At 37.1% G+C, this 20,165-nt stretch overlaps 1 protein-coding gene across 1 annotated transcript; it reads left to right on the top strand.

The window, feature by feature from the left end:
- Positions 1-1,624: 1,624 nt before the first annotated feature.
- Positions 1,625-18,278, top strand: LOC107822878 (calcineurin-binding protein 1). Its single transcript, XM_075250989.1, has 19 exons — positions 1,625-1,764; positions 1,881-1,955; positions 2,455-2,574; positions 2,707-2,747; positions 3,252-3,463; positions 3,622-5,429; positions 7,042-7,251; positions 7,377-8,084; positions 8,245-8,480; positions 8,581-8,791; positions 8,924-9,079; positions 9,460-9,617; positions 9,689-9,881; positions 10,412-10,800; positions 14,404-14,584; positions 15,193-15,422; positions 16,266-16,929; positions 17,634-17,709; positions 17,802-18,278. The coding sequence occupies exons 1-19, from the start codon at positions 1,762-1,764 to the stop codon at positions 18,188-18,190; spliced, it is 6,060 nt and encodes a 2,019-aa protein (XP_075107090.1). The 5' UTR covers positions 1,625-1,761; the 3' UTR covers positions 18,191-18,278.
- The last annotated feature ends 1,887 nt before the right edge of the window (positions 18,279-20,165 follow it).

Below are 20,165 nucleotides of genomic sequence, written 5' to 3'. Positions count from 1 at the left end.
TGTTAGGTACAAGTACAACAACACCAAGTCCAGTGTAATTACACAAGAGTCTTACCCCTACCTTGTAAAGATAGAGGAGTTGTTTCCGATAGACCCTTGGTTCACTTTGAGTGTGTTAGGTATCAAGGAATAAAGAAACACAAGTGCGTTTGTTTGAGTTTTCGCATAATTGATTTTGCAAACTCAGGTTTTATGTTTTTGGTGTCTTTGGGACCTCGAATATTTTGTCACTGGTGAGAAAGGGAATGCCATGAATTATTAAGATTATCCGGGTTGAATATTCTATTTAAAAAACATCATGAAAGAGAAAAAGTTTTTGACTCTTTAAATAATAATCATATCGTAATAGAATAAAGTAAAAATGATAAAATAATCACTTTTAGATTGCTAGTTCAAATATAACCAGCCTTTGCAAAGTGACTAAAAAAAACCAATAACTTAAACATACAATATAGTGGTTCAAATTGATCATACAATTTCAAATAAAACTTCATGATTGTGTCCTGAAGTCGACATTTATACAAATGAAATTTCAGAAAACTTTACAAGTGCAGATAAGCTTTTACCATAAAAAATGTTGTTTTATCCATCAAAGTTGGGAAACGTCAGGGCATTGTGGGTGTGTTTGGTACGAAGAAAAATATTTTTCGTAAAAAATGAATGGTTTTATCACTTATTTTCTATTGTTTGGTTGGTGAGTGAAAAACTTTTTTCGAAAAATATTTTCTAGTGTTTGGTTAGATAGTAAATATTTTTAGGAAAATATTTTTTTATGCTATTCTCCTCTACCCACCTTCCCCAAAATCATCATCCCTCCCCTCCTAATACCCAACGTTTTCAGGACTTTACTTTTTTACATAAAAACAACGTTGAAATTTGTGCTCCATAACTAAAAGGAAAATACTTTTTTTTTGGTTGAAAGAAAGTACTCTTTGTACAATATAAAAATAAAGTACTCATTTTATTGTAATAAAAGAAAATACTTTTTCTACGTCATGAAAAGAAAATATTCATTTTGTTGAAATGAAAAAAAATACTTTTTCCACATCATGAAAAAAGAATACTTTTTTTGTTGAAATGAAAAAAATACTTTTTCTACATCATGAAAAAAAAATACTTTTTTTGTTGAACTGAAAGAAAATACTCTTTACTACATCATTAATTGAAATGAAAGAAAATATTTTTTATTATTAATAGTACTTTATTTTCATATTATAGATAGATTTTTTTCATTTCAACAAATGAGTATTTTTTTCATGATATAAAAGAAAGTACTATTAATAATATTTTTATTTAAGGTGGGATAGAGGGCGAGAGGGGTAGGGCGAGGGGTTGGGGTAGGTAGGTGAGGTGGGGAGGTGGGCTTGCGGGGATGGGAAAAGGGTGGGAAGAGTTTTGAAAAATACTTTTTCCTCCAATTAAAGAAAAATGAGTTCACGAATAAAATATTTTCCTAAAACATTTAAGCCAACCAAACATGAAAAAATTGAAAAATATACCAAACAGGCAAACACACTCTTTATTAAGTGTAATTCGGTTTAAATTTCCAAATATTTTCGGGACAATATCGTATTTACCCAAACTTTGGGGGCAAAACAACGATTTAGCAAACATTCATGAATCGAAAACAATTCGACGCACAGAGAACGAAGGATTTAACACTGAAAACTGCTAATATTATTAACAGAAAGTTCGCCCGCCCAATTTCTTGAATGGAGAAAATCCGTTAGAGTTCAACTCGGCTCATAGTTGTTTGCTACAATGGTAAGCTAGAGCGTAATAAAATTCAAATATTTTAACTTCTCGCAGTATATTTTTGATCATCTTCAACTGTGTCTCTCTGATTCTTTTTTTGCTTTTTTCAAAATTTGGGGTTTCAGTTTTCAATTGCAGCTATCAATGATACAGACTCAAAAAGCCAATGGGAACCTTTAGCCCCAACCAAAGAAGCCCAGGTAAACTCCAGCTCAAGTTTCTTTGTTGGTTTTTTTTTTTTTTTTTTTTTTGTGTGTGTGTGTGTGTGTAATTTACACATGTTGTTGGTGGTGCAATTGGTGTCTGAGATTAAAGGGGACTTCTCTGTAAGAAACAAATATTAGTCCTTAGAATGCAGCAAAAAATAGTCTGCTTAGTTGTTGAGATTCAAGAATTAATAGTAAAGAGCACCTTGTGTTAAAGTACCCTAATTTTGCAAGCTTAAGATCTAAAAGGAAAAAGTTTTTTCTACTAAATTTTTAGTTGATTATAACGCATCTCTCTTTTTTCTTTTTCCATTTTCCTTAAAAAGTCGGCTATTCTATCTACTATGCATGCAATATTGTGATCACTTGTTTCTTATATGGATGAGTTTTTTTGTTACGAACTTTTATTGTGTTACTGTGATGAAGAGCAAGCATGGCACTATTTCGATTTTCGTCTTTTTACAATGGATTTATGATAACTTGGTTTTTCCAGGAATTTCATTTGTCACAAACTTACCATGAAGGACTTTTGAAACTGGAAGCTAAAGACTATAAAAAAGCTCGTGAGCTTTTGGAGGCTGTGTTAAAGGATCCTTTGGTCGCAAACTCTCAGGTAAAATGGTGATGGTTACCTTGGAATCACCATCTTTTCTGCTACATCCTTACTGATGATTTTTTTTTCTTGATAAGGTAATACAACCATGCTGATGATTATTTTATTTTTTTTCCCTTGTTGACATTCTAGGTGGTTAGTAATTCTAGTGATGGTCATCTTTTGCAGCTCAGGTGTGTTTTGAGGCCTAACTTCTCACTTGAACTGCTGGTTCCAATTGTATTGTAATTCTTGTCGTGCTTGTTCTTGGCTACTACTTCTCTAATAGTCTAGAATAGCAAGTGGACTACCATATCTTCTATCTGGCTATAGAACATTTTCCCATTTAATTTTCCTGTGCATCTAAAACTAAAGCGCATTTATTGCTCTTACCTTCTATGTTCGCTTTAAGATTCAATTATGGCCTTCAATCCTCCAAATAAAATCAGTTTCATGGTTGATTGTGGATGTTAATAAACTAAGATAGTTGCCCTATAAAAGCCTCAAATAATTGACTACTTATTGACAATTTCTTTTTTGTTTTGATAACCGAGAAATCCCCAAGGAATAGTGGTACACGGTTCGTAACTCGGTGGATAATGGGCCTTCCCCCAACCCTTCTCCACTTCTAATTGTCAATATTTGTATAAACATATATTTCTGATGCTGGGTAACTGTACTCATTCACATTTCTGCAGATTTTTGGCACTGAAGAATCTTGCCAATGTTTTTCTACAACAAGGTGCTCCTTACTACAAAGATGCTTTGCAATGCTATCTTCAATCTGTAGAGATTGATAATAAGGATGCTGTTGTCTGGAATAAGCTGGGAACTTTAGCATGCTCAATGGGATCGTTGAGCATTTCCCGCTGGGCATTTGAGCAAGGGTTATATTGCAGTCCCAATAACTGTGAGCATTTTATATCATGTTTAAGTTCTTATAAGCTTCCTTAAATAAGCTTTTCCTGTTACATGATATTGAATGTTAAAAGAGCCAACATATTCAGCTTATGACAGAGGTAATCTTATTATTCCTTCATCCGCTGCTTCTTCTTGAATAATATGCAGGGAATTGTATGGAAAAACTTTTAGAAGTGCTTATTGCTATAGGTGATGAGGTTGCCTGCCTTTCAGTCGCTGAACTAATTCTAAGACATTGGCCTTCCCATTCTCGAGCTTTGCATGTTAAAAGAACTATTGAAGAGTCTGAACCAATTCCATTTGCCCCACGAGGGATAGACAAGCTAGAACCTAAACATATGCGGCTGAAATTCCCAGAGAAGAGAAAAGCTGCAGGTGATGACCTTTATGAGGAACCTGTTTCCAAAAAGTTGAAGCAAAGTTTGGAGTTCTGCCTTCCAGATGTTTCCTGGACAGCTCTTGCCAGTGAACTCTTGAAAATTTTACATCCATCAATTGAATCTAGTTCTGAACTTGGACTAGGGAAAAACATATCTGGTGATGTTACAGTAAGCATTAAATTGTCCAACATAACAGGAAAATCTAAGGATCCTTCCGAAAGGAAAACTACTTCAGTCTCCACAGCTGCTGAAAGCATTTGCGTTGTGGCTTACAAGTCTGAGAAAGGTAGTGCTGGTAGAGAAAAACAATCAAGTATTTGTGGAGAACAACCTCAAGAAAGACGAAGCAGCCGCCTGGAAAGGCTCAGGACTCGTAAACCAGACAAAGAAGAATTAGATTTTGAGACCAACAGGGACCTTGCTAAAGTTGTAATGCAATTTCTAGGACCCTATCTTGTGAATCAAGCAGGATTTGCAGACAAAGCTGAGGATCTTCCTAATTCACCGGATACAGAATGTAGTGATGTTGTTGAATTTGTCCTGAAATCGACAAGAAATCACGGTGCTTACCACTTGGGTCACATGCTCCTGGAAGAAGTTGCCAACCGAGGCATTTTGTATCAGGATAGCATGTCTAAATTTTTAGATCTGGAGAAGGTGATAAGGTTTTGGGGCCAGGAGAGAACTCCTGAGTGCAATTTGTTTCTTGCTGAGTTATATTATGATTTTGGTTTATGTTCTTCTGACACTTCAAAAAAGTCTAGCTTGATGTCAGAGGCTTCATATCATCTATGCAAAATAATTGAATGCGTCGCTTTGGACTGTCCATTCCACATTATTGGCAGGAAAGAAAGCTCTTCAATGAGGGAGCATTGTCAGAATAATGGTCATAGTGGATATCCTCAAATTAGTAAAAATCATGGGTTTTGGGTTCGCTTTTTTTGGTTAAGTGGGCAATTGTCTATATCAGACGGTGACAAAGCGAGAGCTCGAGAAGAGTTCTCTATTTCAATGGAGCTTTTGACAAATAAGGAAAGCAAAAATGACTTCGTTTCATTGTCCCACTTAAAATCGTATAAGAGGCTGACTGTCGATAGAATCCTCCATGAGATTCATCTACTGGACGTTGATTTTCTAATGAAGGATGGTATCCATCAGTTAGTTGATAAAAATCTGCACTCTGAGTGTGTGAAGACACTTGCTCCTCTTCTCTTTTCCTCAAAAGAGGTCCGTGCTGAATCATTACGTGTCACCAATCATACAGAGAGAGGGCTAACTTCAATTGAACTGTCTGCCTTAGATATTTTAATAAAAGGATGTGAGGAGACGGAGCCATTGGACATTGAGGTCTATTTAAATTGCCATAAAAGGAAGTTGCAGGTGCTCATTACTGCTGCTAGTGAGGAAGAATATCAGCTTTCTAACCAGACGAAAGATTCAAAAATGTTATCTGTCTCTGACTCAGAGTCAAAAGAAATCCCAAGTGACCTCTGGAACTTGGTTGCTCAAGAAGTGAAGGCAATATCTCAGTGTGCGTCAAGGATAAAGAGCATCAGTAACCCTTCTGAAAGCTCTGTATGTCAGTTTTATCTTAAGAGTTTTTGGGGCGTCTTTTCTTCATTGTTGCAGATGCGTTGATCTTTAATTTTTTTTATTGGGAAAAACCCTGCATTCAAGTAAAGAATCTTAGACCAAACATACAGAGAATGAACCCTTTTTTTAATTATACATAGGGGGAGGGGAAGAGGAAATGGGGGAGGGGATTACAAGATGGGGAATCGAACCCTCACCAGCGAAGTGAAAGTTTAGGTAGCCAACAATTGGACTACTAAGATTCCCCATAGAGTGAACTTTTTATGGGAAGTATTGAAATAAACGTGCCCATTGGCTTACCCCCTTCCCACCCCTGGACCCCCCCCCCCCCCCCCAAAAAAAAAAAAAAAGAGAGAGAGAGAGAGAAGATAGAGAATTCAAAAGTCTAGCTTGCGACAAGTTCCTCACTGTCAATGAGCTAGGGGTGTTGACCTCACATATTGGGGGCACTAGAAAAACATTGTAATACTGATTTTGTATCGCTTTCTGCACCACTCCACATGTAGTTGAACATTTACTTGCTGCCTTTAGCTTACTTTTAAAGCTTGAACTGGTGTAACTGCCTAGAGAACAATACTTTGGTGAAGGTTTAGGGATTTCTAGAATTCAATCTCGAAATATGCAAGGTTCAGTTTGTTTAATGCTTTTATGGTCTTTCAGGTTTGTGAATTATGCTGATAGTGTTTAGTATAACATTGATCTTTGCAACTTTATCCACTACTTGTTGGCTATTTAGTTGTCAAGTAATTCTACTAGAAGATTGGAGCATTACGCATTTTGCTTATAATTATTATTGTAGTGATGACGTTTTCCAGTGATGCTTATGTTTAATAATGCTAACACCTAGATTTCTAAGAGCTATCTGGACCTGGAACTTCAGAACAAAGTAAACAAAGAGAAATTGATAGTTTGAAGATGCAGATAATGCATTCTGTTAACTTCAACATTTGATCCCAAATATTACTACAAAAGCTCAAAGCATTCTTTTTGACCAACTTCGCTCATATATTGCTTGTTTGTTCAACTTTATCCTCTTTTTCATAGTTTGACTTTCCATACTAGATAGTGAGCCGTAGTTGTATGGTTATGATGCTTATTGTAAGATTGGGAAGGTGGAGTATGCCACTATGATAGCCTGTCATGGATTTCATTTGGTCAAAATCCTTTGTCCAACTAGGAAAAGAAAGTGAGAAGTTTAAATAAGGATGACTTGTTCTGTTTTGCAATTTCTTCCAACTCTAGTTCTAAGGTCTTGCCACCTTTTGTCCCTTTTTTTAAGTTTTTGGTGATTTCCTTGCTCTCTCCATTTAAAACCGCGTTCCTGTTGAGATGGATGCTTCTCATCTGACCTGACTTTTTGCAGTTTCTCGTCCTGAACTTCGGTCATATAGACAATTAAGGTCCATGTTCTTGTTGACAAATATTAGATGAAATGTAACTGATGCTTCACATTTTGGTTTTCCAAGAAATGATCAACTTTTATTTTGTTAATGAGCAATGATCATCAGACATCTATTTAGTTTTTGCTGTGTATTCTTTTGATATATAAGTTTTGTGCTAAGGTTGCAGAATTTGATACATCTTTCCCTTGCAGAGTGGTGTTCCAATGACTGTCATTAGTGATATTCAGTCGTCGCTGCTGATGTTTATGTGTAACATTGCCAACACATATTCTTGTAAGAAATTTTCTGGCCCAGGAATTTCAGATCATAGGGAACAGAGAGAAAGCTCGTACTTTGTAGATGCAGCTATTGCATTCTGTAAACTCCAACACTTGATCCTAAATGTTCCTATAAAAGCTCAAGTGAGACATCTTTCTTTCTTTAGAGGGTTTAGACCGTTGACTTTCAGCTGTAACATCAGTGTTTGCTAACTCTATCTTAATCTTTCATTAGAAACAAGCTGATCTCTTTAACCTTATCATGCCAGACAGAGTTGATTGTGGCAATCCATGACATGCTTGCTGAGTTTGGTGTCTGCTGTGCAAATGCAACTGATGAAGAGGAAGAAGGAACATTTCTAAAACTTGCAATAAAGCACCTCTTGAACTTGGATATGAAACTGAAATCTAACTTTCACTCTGTCTGCAAGGAATTTGAAATGTCTCAGTGTGACGAACAGTCTTCTCATGATAATAATGTAGGGAAATCTGAGCAACTTTCTCATGGAAGCAACATCAAAGTGTTATCAAATGTATCAAATTTGGACAACCTAAATGTGACAGGTCAGGTAGATAGAGATGAAGCGACTGCTTCAGATAAAGATGCTGTTGAGAGGATTAATGCAGAAGCCATTTCTGCCAGTAAAGCTCTGGAGGTTGAGAAAACTAAAGTGGAGAAAAGTAAGAATATTGGTGTTGTCTCTGATGGTTTGTACCCTAGATCGGAGAAATCAAAGGATCAATTGGTCGAAGATGGAACCGAGCTAAGTGAAGATGAAAAGGAGGAGCTTGAAGTTGCCATTGATAATGCTTTGGATCAGTGCTTTTACTGTCTGTATGGATTGAATCTAAGGTCTGATGCATCTTATGAAGATGATTTAGCTGCGCATAAGAACACAAGCCGGGGTGATTACCAAACTAAGGAACAGTGTGCTGACGTTTTTCAGTATATACTTCCCTATGCAAAAGCTTCTTCTGTAAGTGCTACATGTCTTCTTTTTGTCAAATCCTACTTATCAAACCTCTTCCTCCAATTCCTTATTCCGTGAGAAGTGTTATTTCAGTTATATATTGTTATATTTTCCTCTCTAGGCATAATATATGATTTTAAAGCTCTCAATTTTGCTTTTCTTTCAGAAAACGGGGCTCATTAAACTCCGAAGAGTCCTTAGAGCTATACGAAAGCACTTTCCACAACCACCAGATGATGTTTTAGCTGGAAATGCAATAGACAAGTTCTTAGATGGTCCTGAAATGTGTGAAGACAAACTCTCTGAGGAAGCAGGATCCAGTGGCTTTTTGGAATCCATGACAAAGATATTATTATCAGATCCCGGAAGCCTCAAACAACAGAAAGCATCATCAAAAGGAAGGTAAATATGTTAGTTATGGGATCAGCATTTTGGAACAAATGAATTTACTAGTACTTTGGACTATGGACTCAAACAGATCTTTGTCATTGGTTGTTTGCAGTTCTGAGCCATACCTGGAAGTTTATAGCAATTTGTACTATCTTCTTGCTCAGTCTGAAGAAATGAATGCAACTGATAAATGGGCTGGCTTTGTTCTGACAAAAGAAGGGGAGGAATTTGTGCAGCAAAATGCAAATCTCATCAAATATGATTTAATTTACAATCTCCTACGCTTGGAGAGTTGGCAGAAACTTGCAAATATATATGATGAGGTAAGATTGTTCTGCAGTCTATCTGTTGCGGCTATACATTCCCTAACTGAAGGCAGTTTTATACTGTGGGGAGTTTGTGGGCGTCGTAGTTACTTAATCTCTTTGTTTTTTGTACATCTTTTGGGTATGCAGGAGGTAGACTTGCTGCTAAATGATGGAAGCAAGCAAATAAATGTTCTGGGATGGAGGAAAAATGCTGTTTTATCTGAGAGAGTTGAGGCAAGTCGCAGAAGGAGCAGACGATGTTTGTTGATGACTTTAGCTTTAGCCAAAACAGCAGATCAACAGGTTTGCTTCACTCTGACAACTTGTGGGTGAAGGTTTTGCTTTTGTTAGATCTTATTGCCATCCTAGGAGTAATCAAGGACAGACCCGTTATTGGAGTTTGAAGCTTCCGATGTTACACGAGTTTCATGTATCAAGGTTTCTTTTTCTTTCTTGTTTGGTTGATGGTCCTGACTCCTGAAAACATATAGAATGATTTGAATGTTTACTTAGGTGTTAACAATTTTCAGTTTGCTTGGCATTTGACTATGTTGATTAACTTCTGCCAGTTTTTATATAATAATAATTACCTTACGTTATAAAAAAAGTTAATGTTGGAGCTAAGAGTGTGTTAGTGCATTTCGTTCTCACAGTCTACATATGATTGTTCCTGCTTCTTTCAGGCTGAGATACATGAGTTATTGGCATTAGTATATTATGATGGTCTTCAGAATGTAGCACCAATCTATGATCAAAGATCTGTTTTGCCGTCCAAAGATTCAGCATGGATGATGTTCTGTCAAAACTCAATGAGACACTTTCAGAAGGCCTTTGCACACAAGTAAGTCTGTTTGGCGACTCTGTATCCCTTGATTATTTCTTCATCTAATGTAACCTAGCCTGCAATTTCAGGGAGGATTGGTCGCATGCATTCTATCTGGGAAAACTTTCCGAGAAGCTTGGATACTCACATGAGATGTCATTTTCATTCTATGCTAAAGCTATTGCTTTGAATCCATCTGCTGCAGATTCTTTCTATAGGATGCATGCTTCACGGTTGAAGTTACTTTGCACATGTAGGAAACAAGATGAGGAGGCCTTGAAGGTTGGTGCTTTTCTGAAACTTGCTTTAGCTCCTTTCTGTTTCCTCTTTTATTGTGACAGTTATACATGTAAGCAAACTATGACACGAACAGGTGTGTATTGACAGTCGTGAAGATAGCTAATTTAATTTTAGCTCTTTTCGTTGTTCATAGATCTAATCTATCTCCAGTTGTATGTAAAATTTCGAGAGACATACACAGCAAAGCCACATTTCAAAATATATATACAAGCGCAACAGAAATATGTTTCACTAGATTATTCTAAGCATAGCCTGCTTAGAGTTCAGGTTTGTGTATTATATAACGCTCTTCTCTAGTCAGCAACCTATATAGGTTCATGAATTTCAGCAGCATGTGCGTCGTTTTCTTTTTTTCTTCATAGCTCATCGCAGAAGAGTTCCCAAAACATACCCTGACAATCTGCATGCCCCTTCTCTGGCCAGACTTGGAAATAGTTACCTTTTTCAAGTGGTCATTTTCCATGTGGTAGGAGTACAATTGTTGACTTAATTAGTGCCCGGATGCATTTTAGGTTGTTGCTGCGCACTGTTTCAATGAATCGACTCAGGATACTGTGATGGATATCCTCAGTAAGGTTTGCCCATCAATTTCAGAATCAACGTGCTCCGAGGATAGAACTCCCAATGCTTACTCTGTAAATGATGTAAAAGGGGATTCACATTTTGAAGGGGTGTGGCAGATGCTTTACAATGATTGTCTTTCTGCCCTTGAAATATGTGTGGAAGGTGACCTGAAACATTTTCATAAGGCTAGATATATGCTTGCTCAAGGCCTATATCGAAGAGGTGGGAAGATGGATCTAGAGAAGGCAAAGGAGGAACTTTCTTTCTGCTTTAAGTCGGCTCGCTCTTCATTCACAATAAACATGTGGGAGATTGACAGTATGGTTAAAAAGGGAAGGTATGCATTTCTATTTTCTTCTCTGTCCTATCATTTAGCACATCGAGAAGTCACTTTGACGACACTTTCTGATTCCTCCTAGATTGTTCTCTCTTTATTTAGGGAAGGCCCTTTTATTTAATTGAATCAAAATATTGGTGTTGAGTATCACACCAAGGCGTTGTCAGCTTTAGTATAGGGTATAAAAGGATTGCCATCCCATCTACATAAGTTATTGGAAAGATCAACCCTGAGATTCCAAAAGATCCATCCAAGTGTCTATAAATAATAGGGATAATACATAATTACCCCCTTGGACTTGTCCCACTTTGTCAGATGCACCCTTCTACTTTGCGTGGGTCCTATGACCCCCCTAAATTAATTTGAAGTGAAGTTATTACCACCCTGAATACTGATAACTAGATGTAAGCGAAGGCAATGCATCCCATGCGTTGCCGCGTCAATTCCATGTCATTTTTCTTTTTCTTTTATTATTTTGGTTTTCTTTTTTGATTGTTTTCATCATTTTCCTTCTTCATCATGTTCCTTTGTTCAAGTTCCCATTTTTGAATTTGCAGTGATGAGAGTGGTCTCGAGGAACATCAATCTCATATCCCTTTCTCCTGTTTTCATTCTATGGCTTTGTGATGGGTTTCTTTTGATGAAGTTGGCTCTTTCCTTTTCTTTTTCTTTTCCTTTCAGTTTTAGGGCCTTTTTCAGATTATTTCTTATCCTTTTTCTTTTCCTCTCTTTCTTTACCCTCTTTTTATTCATCTAAAACCTACATCCACAATCTCCATCAGAGAAAGCCACTGGATGCCTCCACCGCTGCTTCATCCGAGAAAGCCATGGAATCTCGTTTTCATCGAAACCACAATTTTATAACCCCTTCAGCCTTCTCTTCACACTATATAGATTTTATCTGAGAACGGATGGTTATTTTGGAAAACAGAATTGTGGGATTTCTATTAGATTGTGTTTTATCTGGTTGAAGCTTCCTAAGCTTTTTCTTGAAACTGATATTGTGGAGATGATGACAATCAAAGTATTGGTGGATGTGATTTAATGGATGAATATGAGGGGTGTAACTTTTAAAAAAGAAAAAAAGAAATCTGGTGGTTTGGTGGAAATGGAGGCAGTGAATTGGCGGAGGAGGTACCTGTAATTTAAAAGAAGGAAGAAGAGAAGAAAGAAAAGAAGAAAAAAAAGGAAAACAATGTGGAGAAGAAAAACAAAAAAGAAAGAAAAGTAAAATATATACTTTTAATAAAAAATCTTGCAAAAATTTAAATTTTTAATTTTCTTTTTTCATTCCCCCTACTCTCTTTAAGTAAGTGACATATACTCTCCATGCCATGTGGGCTCAGAAGGGGGTAATAGTACCAGTTCAAAGTTCAAAGGGGTTCATAAGGACCCTATAATGTATGAGGGTGCAACTGGTAAAGTGAGACAACCTCAATGGGATAATTATGTATTATCCCTATATAATAAGATAGTTTCTTTCCCCAAAAAAATAAAATAAATGGAAGTAAAAAGAGCCTTGAATGTGCATGCAAGTTTTTTTCTACTGTTCCTTTCTCGCAAATCATTCCAAAATATACATTGAGAGAAATGAAACAAGCAAGAGAAGATTGAGAAAACAACATTGCTTGATTATTCCCTCAAGCTATTGGGGGTTTAGATAGTGAAGTCTACATGTTCCAAGAAAGGAATGAATATCAAAATTACATAACTACAGGAAATAAAGCAATCTACTTGATTTTGGATTGATATGTTACTATTTCACAAGACCCTAATACTCCCCTCAAGTTGGCACATACAAATGGTATGTATCAAGCCTGCTACATAATATATACCTTCTTTTGAGAAAGGTAAGAGACCTCGTGTTTATATCTGCAAGTTGATCATTTAACTTCATGAACTTTATGACAATGTCTCCTGAGATTATCTTTTCTATGACGAAATGACAATCAATTTCTATGTGCTTGGTCCTATCATAAAACACTGGATTTGATGCAATATAAAGTGTAGCCTGATTATCACACACAAGTTCAATTTGGTCAATCTCTCCTAATTGTAGTTCTGTTAGCAGTTACTTGATCCGTATGAGTTCACATATAGCCACTGTCGTAGCCCGATAATTCTGCTTCTTCGCTCGATCTTGCAATTACGTTTTGTTCTTACTTTTCCAAGACAAAAAGATTTCTCCCAACCAGAATGCAGTATCGGGAGGGAGATCATATGTCTGCCCAATCTGTCCTCTAGTATATCCAGCAATATGCTCATGTCCTCTACCTTCGTAGAGTAGTCTTTTCTCTGGAACATATTTTATGTATCAAAGGATACAAACAAATTCATTCCAGTTACTATCACAAAGAGAATCCAGGAATTGACTTATGACACTCACTGGGAAACCAATGTCAAGCCGAGTCACAGTGAGGTAATTTACTTGCCGATCAACCTCCTATATCTTCCAGGATCACTAAGAGGCTCCCCGTAACGTAGTAGAAGCTTAACATTTGAATCCACAGAGTATCAATGAGCCTAAAGTCTATCGTTCTTGTCTTATTAAGAATTTCAAGAAATGCCTGATCTGGATTGAGCAACCTCATACATAGGAAGTATCTACTAACCAGGGTCCTTGGTCTGAAAGTGCTGGGAAAAAAATGATGCTTCAACTTGGTAATTCCCTCTTCATCACCTCTGATAATTATATCATCAATGTAGACCATAAAATACATGCACAGATCTAGAGTGGAGACGATCTCTTCCCGTGACTGTTTGTAAATGGGAAGTGGATAAGCTGTAGGGGATCTTCTTGGTTTGACACTTTAGACAACATATACTTTGCATGCTCAACCTCCCTACTCTGCGAATGCTTCCACCAAAGATGTGTTCAAGAAATATTTATCTCATCTGAAGCGCATCCCAAGCCACTAAAATATTGTTTCACTACGTAATCTTTTGTAAGCATCCATCAAGGGACAAAGATGCCCATGCCACTGCCTTCTAGTAAGATCTTGAAACGGCAGCTGTTTTGTAAGATCTCCTACAGTTTTTTGACTGACATACAAAGTTCATTGGTCACACTTTGTATTGTCGTACATTAGGATTGAGTTACGTATGGCGTAGCCGGGACTGAGTCTATTGATTTGACCCTTTAAATGTATGTCACAATTTTTGCAAATTGTTGGGCGTGGTGAGTAAGCAATTGCAGAAGTTAGTTTGTTGCGACTCTCAAGAATAGGTTATATCACTCACAAGTAGGAGAGAAAGATATGTCACTATCACAATTTAGGGAAATGTGAACGTTAATTAGAAGACCGACTGGAACTGAAGTTCAAATTGATGAATGCCTATGTTTGTTAGGAAATGTGAGGTTTTAGGTTGTTGTAATCATCAAATGATATAGTAATGGAAACATTTTATTTATTGAACCTGGTGAACTTGGTAACAATGACGGGCAAAGTCAATTATAATCATGTTCCTAGATGAATCTCTTTTGAGGTCCATTACTTCGTCAGTATTGGAGCCACATTTCTTGCCTCGTTATCTGATTCAGAATGTTAATAATTTCGATGAGTTAAGCCATGCAGATCAATGTTTTTAATATTCATATTGCAGGCGCAGAACCCAAGGTTGCTCAGGGAACAGGAGAGCCCTAGAAGTTAACTTGGCAGAAAGTTCTCGGAAGTTCATTACTTGCATCCGCAAGTACATATTATTCTATTTAAAACTGCTGGAGGAGACAGAAGACATATGTACCCTTGATCGGGCTTATTTCTGTCTTAGGACAGATAAGAGGGTACTGCCATATGAATTGGATGTATACTTTGTTCACAATGATTAGCAGCGTTAATGATTAGCCTAATGAAAAAAAAACATATTCTTCTTTATAAACCTTATCGCGTCGCCCCTTTCTGAGGTTGCATATTAGCAAAGCCCCTTTGAGGTTGCTTTATTTTATTTATCCATAAGAAAGCATTTCTAATAGCTAAATTTTCTGACACAAATGCTCGGTTTTATTATTTATAGGAAAGCATTCCTCATGCCATATCTTAGAGCTTTATAAGTTGGAATAACAGTTAGTAGAAAATACAAAGAGAGTTGTTTTACTTGTATAATACCATGGAAAAATAATGCAGGAAAAAAAATAAAAAGCGCCTGGAAGAACATTTATTTTATGTTATAGATCATCTGATTAAACTTTCTATTTATGATAACCAATTTAGACCCTCCTTTCTTTCAATTCTCTCGTCGTTGGCTGTTCTGTTGGATACTAACATGGAACCTAAAGCTCTGGCCGTTCTTTTTGATTTAATTAACTCAACCCACTCTTGTAAATTTAGTTATACCTCTATTTCTTATTTAATGAAAACTCCCTTGCCTAACATATATATATTTTTCATCCAGTTCTCCTTATGCCTTGAAGATCTTATTCCAGTTGCTCTGGGACGATACTTAAAGGCATTAATTTCATCTATTCATCAAACTGACCATATGTCTTGTGCTGCTAGCAACTCTAGTGAGCATCATCTGGAGAAAATGTTCTCTCTGTTCATGGAACAGGTAACCATGTGGTCTGATATTTGTGGCTTACCAGAAATAAAGAGCTCAGAGTTGACGGAGAGCTGTTTATTTGGGTAGGTTCTTTTGAAGTGACCCCAACTTTATGTGTGCTGTACTAACTTGAAGTTATTCTGTGGTTTCCAGCTTGCTTACATTTGCAATCGAAAATATTTGTTTTCCATCTCTATGGTAAAAAAAGAAAGAAGGATTTTCCCCATCTCTTTTGTAGTCTCAATATTGATCTACACCAATTGTAAGCTGAGCAAAATAACAAAGGTATAAGGAAATAATTGCTCTCTTATCTAAGAACTATGTTCAGGTATAATTTTGTTCTAGTATCAAACAAGATATTTTGTTTTATTTGTGTTTTTGATGTAAAAGAGACATTAGTTAGAAGGATTTGTTTGGATATTTATTGTTTACCTCTTGTACTGACACCATCTTGGTGTGATATTTAATGAATGATTTTTGGATTATCAAAATATTGTATAACTTTGTTCCTATAAAATGTGGTGGTGCACAACTTGCTCTTCTTCAAAAAAAAAAAAAAAGTATTGGTGCACAAATAGGAACTACAAGAAATAGATGTAATTTGATAACAATCTGGATAGAGTGAGCACTTATACATGTGTTAGTTGCTCAATATTCTCATTAAAATTGCATGTACTATCAAGATATTGTCCTTGCATCAAGTACTTTATATATTTCACTTTTGGGAATGTATGAATTTTCCAGTGTGTCCCAGAAGTGTCTCTGTTGTTTATTCATATGAGTCCTAACCAGGCTTTGAACAATAGAAATGATACCATGAGCATTTGTGGAATACAGTTTCAAATTCCTTGAAGCTATGAAGTCCACTGTTTGGTTAAACTCAAAGCAGTTTGCTTATACAGATACCATTTTAACATTCCTTGCAGATATCTTTATCGATATATCCAGTCTTTAGAGCAAAATATCAAAGTTGAAGCGCTTGAAGGAATAAATGAGAAGATACGCAAGCGTTTGAAGAACCCAAAGCTGTCGAATAGTAACTGCGCAAAAGTTCATAAGCATGTTTCTGCTGCTTGGTGTCGGTCACTTGTAATTAGCATGGCCTTAATAACACCTTTGCATTCAAGACTCTCTAGTGAAGTGCAAGTTCCAAATTCGCCAGCTAATGGATTAGAGAATTCACAACTGCTTTGTGTTGATCTCCAACTGGATGAACTATGGAGTTCATCTTTTGAGGACATGAATCATTTGAAGGATCTTGAGAGGAAGTGGAACCCTTCATTGTCTAAGATAAAAAATGTAATAGTAAAGAGAGCTGCAGATGAAGACATGGAAACTGCTTCTATGTTGCTTAGGTCTTGCTATAATTTTTATAAGGACACTTTTTGTGCATTGCTCCCATCAGGTGTAAACCTTTATATGGTGCCATCTCAATTTGCTACGGAAACATATATCCAACCTGGGATAGATGCAGTTGACATACTCGATATGAACACTTCACGGAAGCTACTTTTGTGGGCCTACACACTTCTGCATGGCCATTGCACAAATGTCTCAGCTGCTATTAAGTATTGTGAAGAAAATTCCAAGGTATTACATCCATCCTTGTCGAATTAGTCTAGTTTAATTTCTAGAGCGCTCAGGTGAGTCATCAATCACCAATAAATCTAAGACCTTGACATACGATATCACTGCTGATTTAGGAGTGTAGTAACTAGAGCTGCACACTTGAGGTGCTCTGCTGTAACATCCTCCTATGCATTGTGGTCTAAACTCGAACAGCAGGGAATACTTTTCGCTTACCTAACCTTATAGCCAAATTGGTTTTTTTCTTACCTCTTGATTTCCCTTTTCCCCTTACCTCCCAAATTACATAAACTGTAGAAAGATGTGGCTCCTTCACTTCAATATTTTCTCCTTTTTAATCTCTATTCTTTGTTAAATGGATCCTTTATTTTCTTTGACCTGGCTGTCTAAGGCTGACAGGGTAGGGCTACCCAGCGGCCTTTCTCTGAACTATATTTGGAATCAGTAAAACTTTACAGGTTCAGGTACCTGATACTTGCACACTTTCCTATAGGGAACATATCCAAAGCCCTGTAACATAATTCTATTTTGCGTTTAGCTTACGATACTCTGTTTCTACAACTCCCACGTGCTAGATCAAGATTTTTGTTTTTTGTTTGGCTATTAAGAGCATGTAAAAAAAGGCCAAGAAGGAAATGAAAAGGAAAAATAAGATAGATGGTCATTTCACAACAACTGATGAATTTTAAGTGCTGAATTCCATGCAGTCAAGGATAAAAAAAGGAACCGGAAGCTCGTTGCCTTCAAGTGCAAATGCATCTCCTGCCACAGCTTCCCATATAGGTGATCAACTAGTTTCATTTATCCTTATCAATGTCAAGTAGCGCATACATCTTTGTTTCCTCTCCAAGCTGATCTGTAACTCTATGTTGTAGGTGGAGGAAAAGATGGAACAAGTAAAAGCTCTGAACCAGATGTTTCCCCATTATCAAATTCGGGCAATGCACCATCTTCTAAAACCGATGGATCACAAAAGGTTAAACCTCCCAGTTTGCCAGAAACTGAGAAGGCAAGTGGTGCCTCTTTATCCCAAATGGGGGGCACAATGAATGCATTATTGACATCTCTGCCTGAAGGAGAGAGTGGTTTCAACATGCCATCCATATCTTTGTCTGAATCTGTAAGCACTACTTGTCCAAAAGCTGTATCTGCTGATCAGGGCCAGAAGGCTTTATCGGCTGCTCCGCATTTACATCAAAACAATCCTGTTGATGAGAGCAAGAAATTGAATATGCAGAATGATGCGAAACCTGAAAACGTTTGATTTTGTACAACCTGTTCTAATCAGTCTGTTCTGCAACTTTGCGTCGTGACTGGTCTATTATTGTATGTAAGCAGTTCCTTTTCTTGAAGAGCTCTTATTTCTTTTCTTTTTTTTTCTACTGTTTTTTGGCGTCAAAGGGGATATAAATATAGGTTTTCCCCCTTGTATTCGGTACTCTACCTATTCCCACAGCTCGTGCTGAGCATGACCCTCGCTCACTCTCCCTCTCACACACACAGACAACAGCATGCCATATTTTTTGGTATAAGGATCTGATAGCCGGTACCCACTAGCCCAACTAATTCATATTTGTGTCCTGTAACACCTGTTCAAGGGGAAGTGCTTTCTACCAAGAATTTCTCCATTTTCAGGGCTCGAACTTGGGACTCTGCTTAAAGATGGATGGATCCATTCATCCCACCACATCCCTTGGTCATAAGCAAGCCATATTTAATGAAGCCTATTTTTTTTTTTCTTTGTTCTTTTTAAACTTGCTCTGGAACGCACTTAACTAGCTACAACCTTCTTTTCTTTTTTGCTTTGGTTTTATTCTTTGGAGCCGTTTCTATTTCTGCCTCCGCCTGTCCGCCTCGGTTTAGCGTTGTGCTTCTGGTTCCTCGGACGAATCAACTTATGCCCGCTCCCCTAAAAAAAAGAAGAGGCGGACCATGCTGGTGAAAGAAGCAATAAAAAAAGTTTAATCTTTGATCCAAAATCAGTTTTTGAAATGCAGATAGAAAGTAGTTCTCTTCTTTGTTTTCTTCTTTTCTTTATTAAGTGTTCTTGCAACAAATATTTTTCATAAATTGGTTAATATTAGATAATGAAGCTTTGGTTGTTATAGATTAAAGTTATCCAAAAAGTCATATTTCAATTTGTTTTTATGATATAAAAATTTAACTTTAAACCTCAAAGATATTCATATTTCATCTGTGAAATGTAACTTTGAAGTCAAAAAACTTTACACTTGATCTTTTAATTGGTTCCGTTCATCTTCTAATTTCTCCTGTTCAAAATTCACAAGAGTGATCACCCTCAAGCATTCGTGTAGCGTTACAAACTTCAGACAAAATGATGTCTGATCCTCCTCTTCTTGCTAGCCGTCCCACAATTGTTGCTGCAAAGCTCATGGTGTTATAGTTATCCAGTCTTTTTTTACTATTTATAGCTCTTTCTGGTGTACAATGAGAATGATTGCTATGTTTGGACTTCTTTCGAACGGTAGACTCGATACTCTCAAGCATGTTCAAGTATCAGAAGTGGATAGGGCATCCAAGTGTCGCGCCCCCTTTTTTCCCTCCGCATGTCCGGGTTTCGACATTACATGGGGTGATAACTCATTTCCTTTTGGGAATTGGGTATTTGAAGAGTCGCCACCTAACGAATTATGGTACGTTAGGGCACCCAGAGCGGTTAACTCTTGGATTGGTTTGCATTACCAGAGATTTAGGGTAAGAGCTCGAAATAATCTTGAGGGGAAGGTGTTAGGCACCCTTCTCGGTCCACAACGGTGGGTCCCGGCCGAACTCATATTTATGAATTAGTCCTTTAACAAATAAGTAGTTGAAACAAATAATTGCAAATAAAGCATGTTGGACATTGTATGACTCAGATAATAAAACAAGGGATTTGAACAAGTTGTATACATAAAAAGAAAGTTTTAAGCAAAAGGAGTTTGGGAAAGGAGGGGTCCTAGGTTGGTTAGCCTACAGGATCACTCCACTCAATGCCCGGTAAATACTCCTTAATGAGGGGCTACACGTGACGTTAGCGCGTAGTCATCATATCCCTTTCTACCCAAGTTCCCCCCTGGTCATAGCCTAAAGCGTTCTAGTAACCTTGATAATGTCCTATGCGTGCACTACCTATCCCTTCCCTGTGGCCCTGGAGGTATTTTAGGACCTCTAAATCTGGGCAGTTCTAGACGATCCCTAAAGTGTTTAAAAGGAGAAAATTCTAGGCAACAAGCAAGAAC

The sequence above is a fragment of the Nicotiana tabacum genome, chromosome 1 (genome assembly GCF_000715075.1).
Source record: "Nicotiana tabacum cultivar K326 chromosome 1, ASM71507v2, whole genome shotgun sequence".
Lineage (NCBI taxonomy): Eukaryota > Viridiplantae > Streptophyta > Magnoliopsida > Solanales > Solanaceae > Nicotiana > Nicotiana tabacum.
The sequence above is the reverse complement of the archived record's forward strand: the minus strand, read 5'-3'. Positions and strand labels throughout refer to the sequence as shown.

Excerpts from the sequence above, each read along its gene's own strand:
- LOC107822878 (XM_075250989.1), top strand. Across the intron at positions 2,748-3,251 it reads GGTCATCTTTTGCAGCTCAG|ATTTTTGGCACTGAAGAATC; the intron begins GTGTGTTTTGAG and ends ACATTTCTGCAG. Across the intron at positions 7,252-7,376 it reads ATGTTCCTATAAAAGCTCAA|ACAGAGTTGATTGTGGCAAT; the intron begins GTGAGACATCTT and ends TTATCATGCCAG.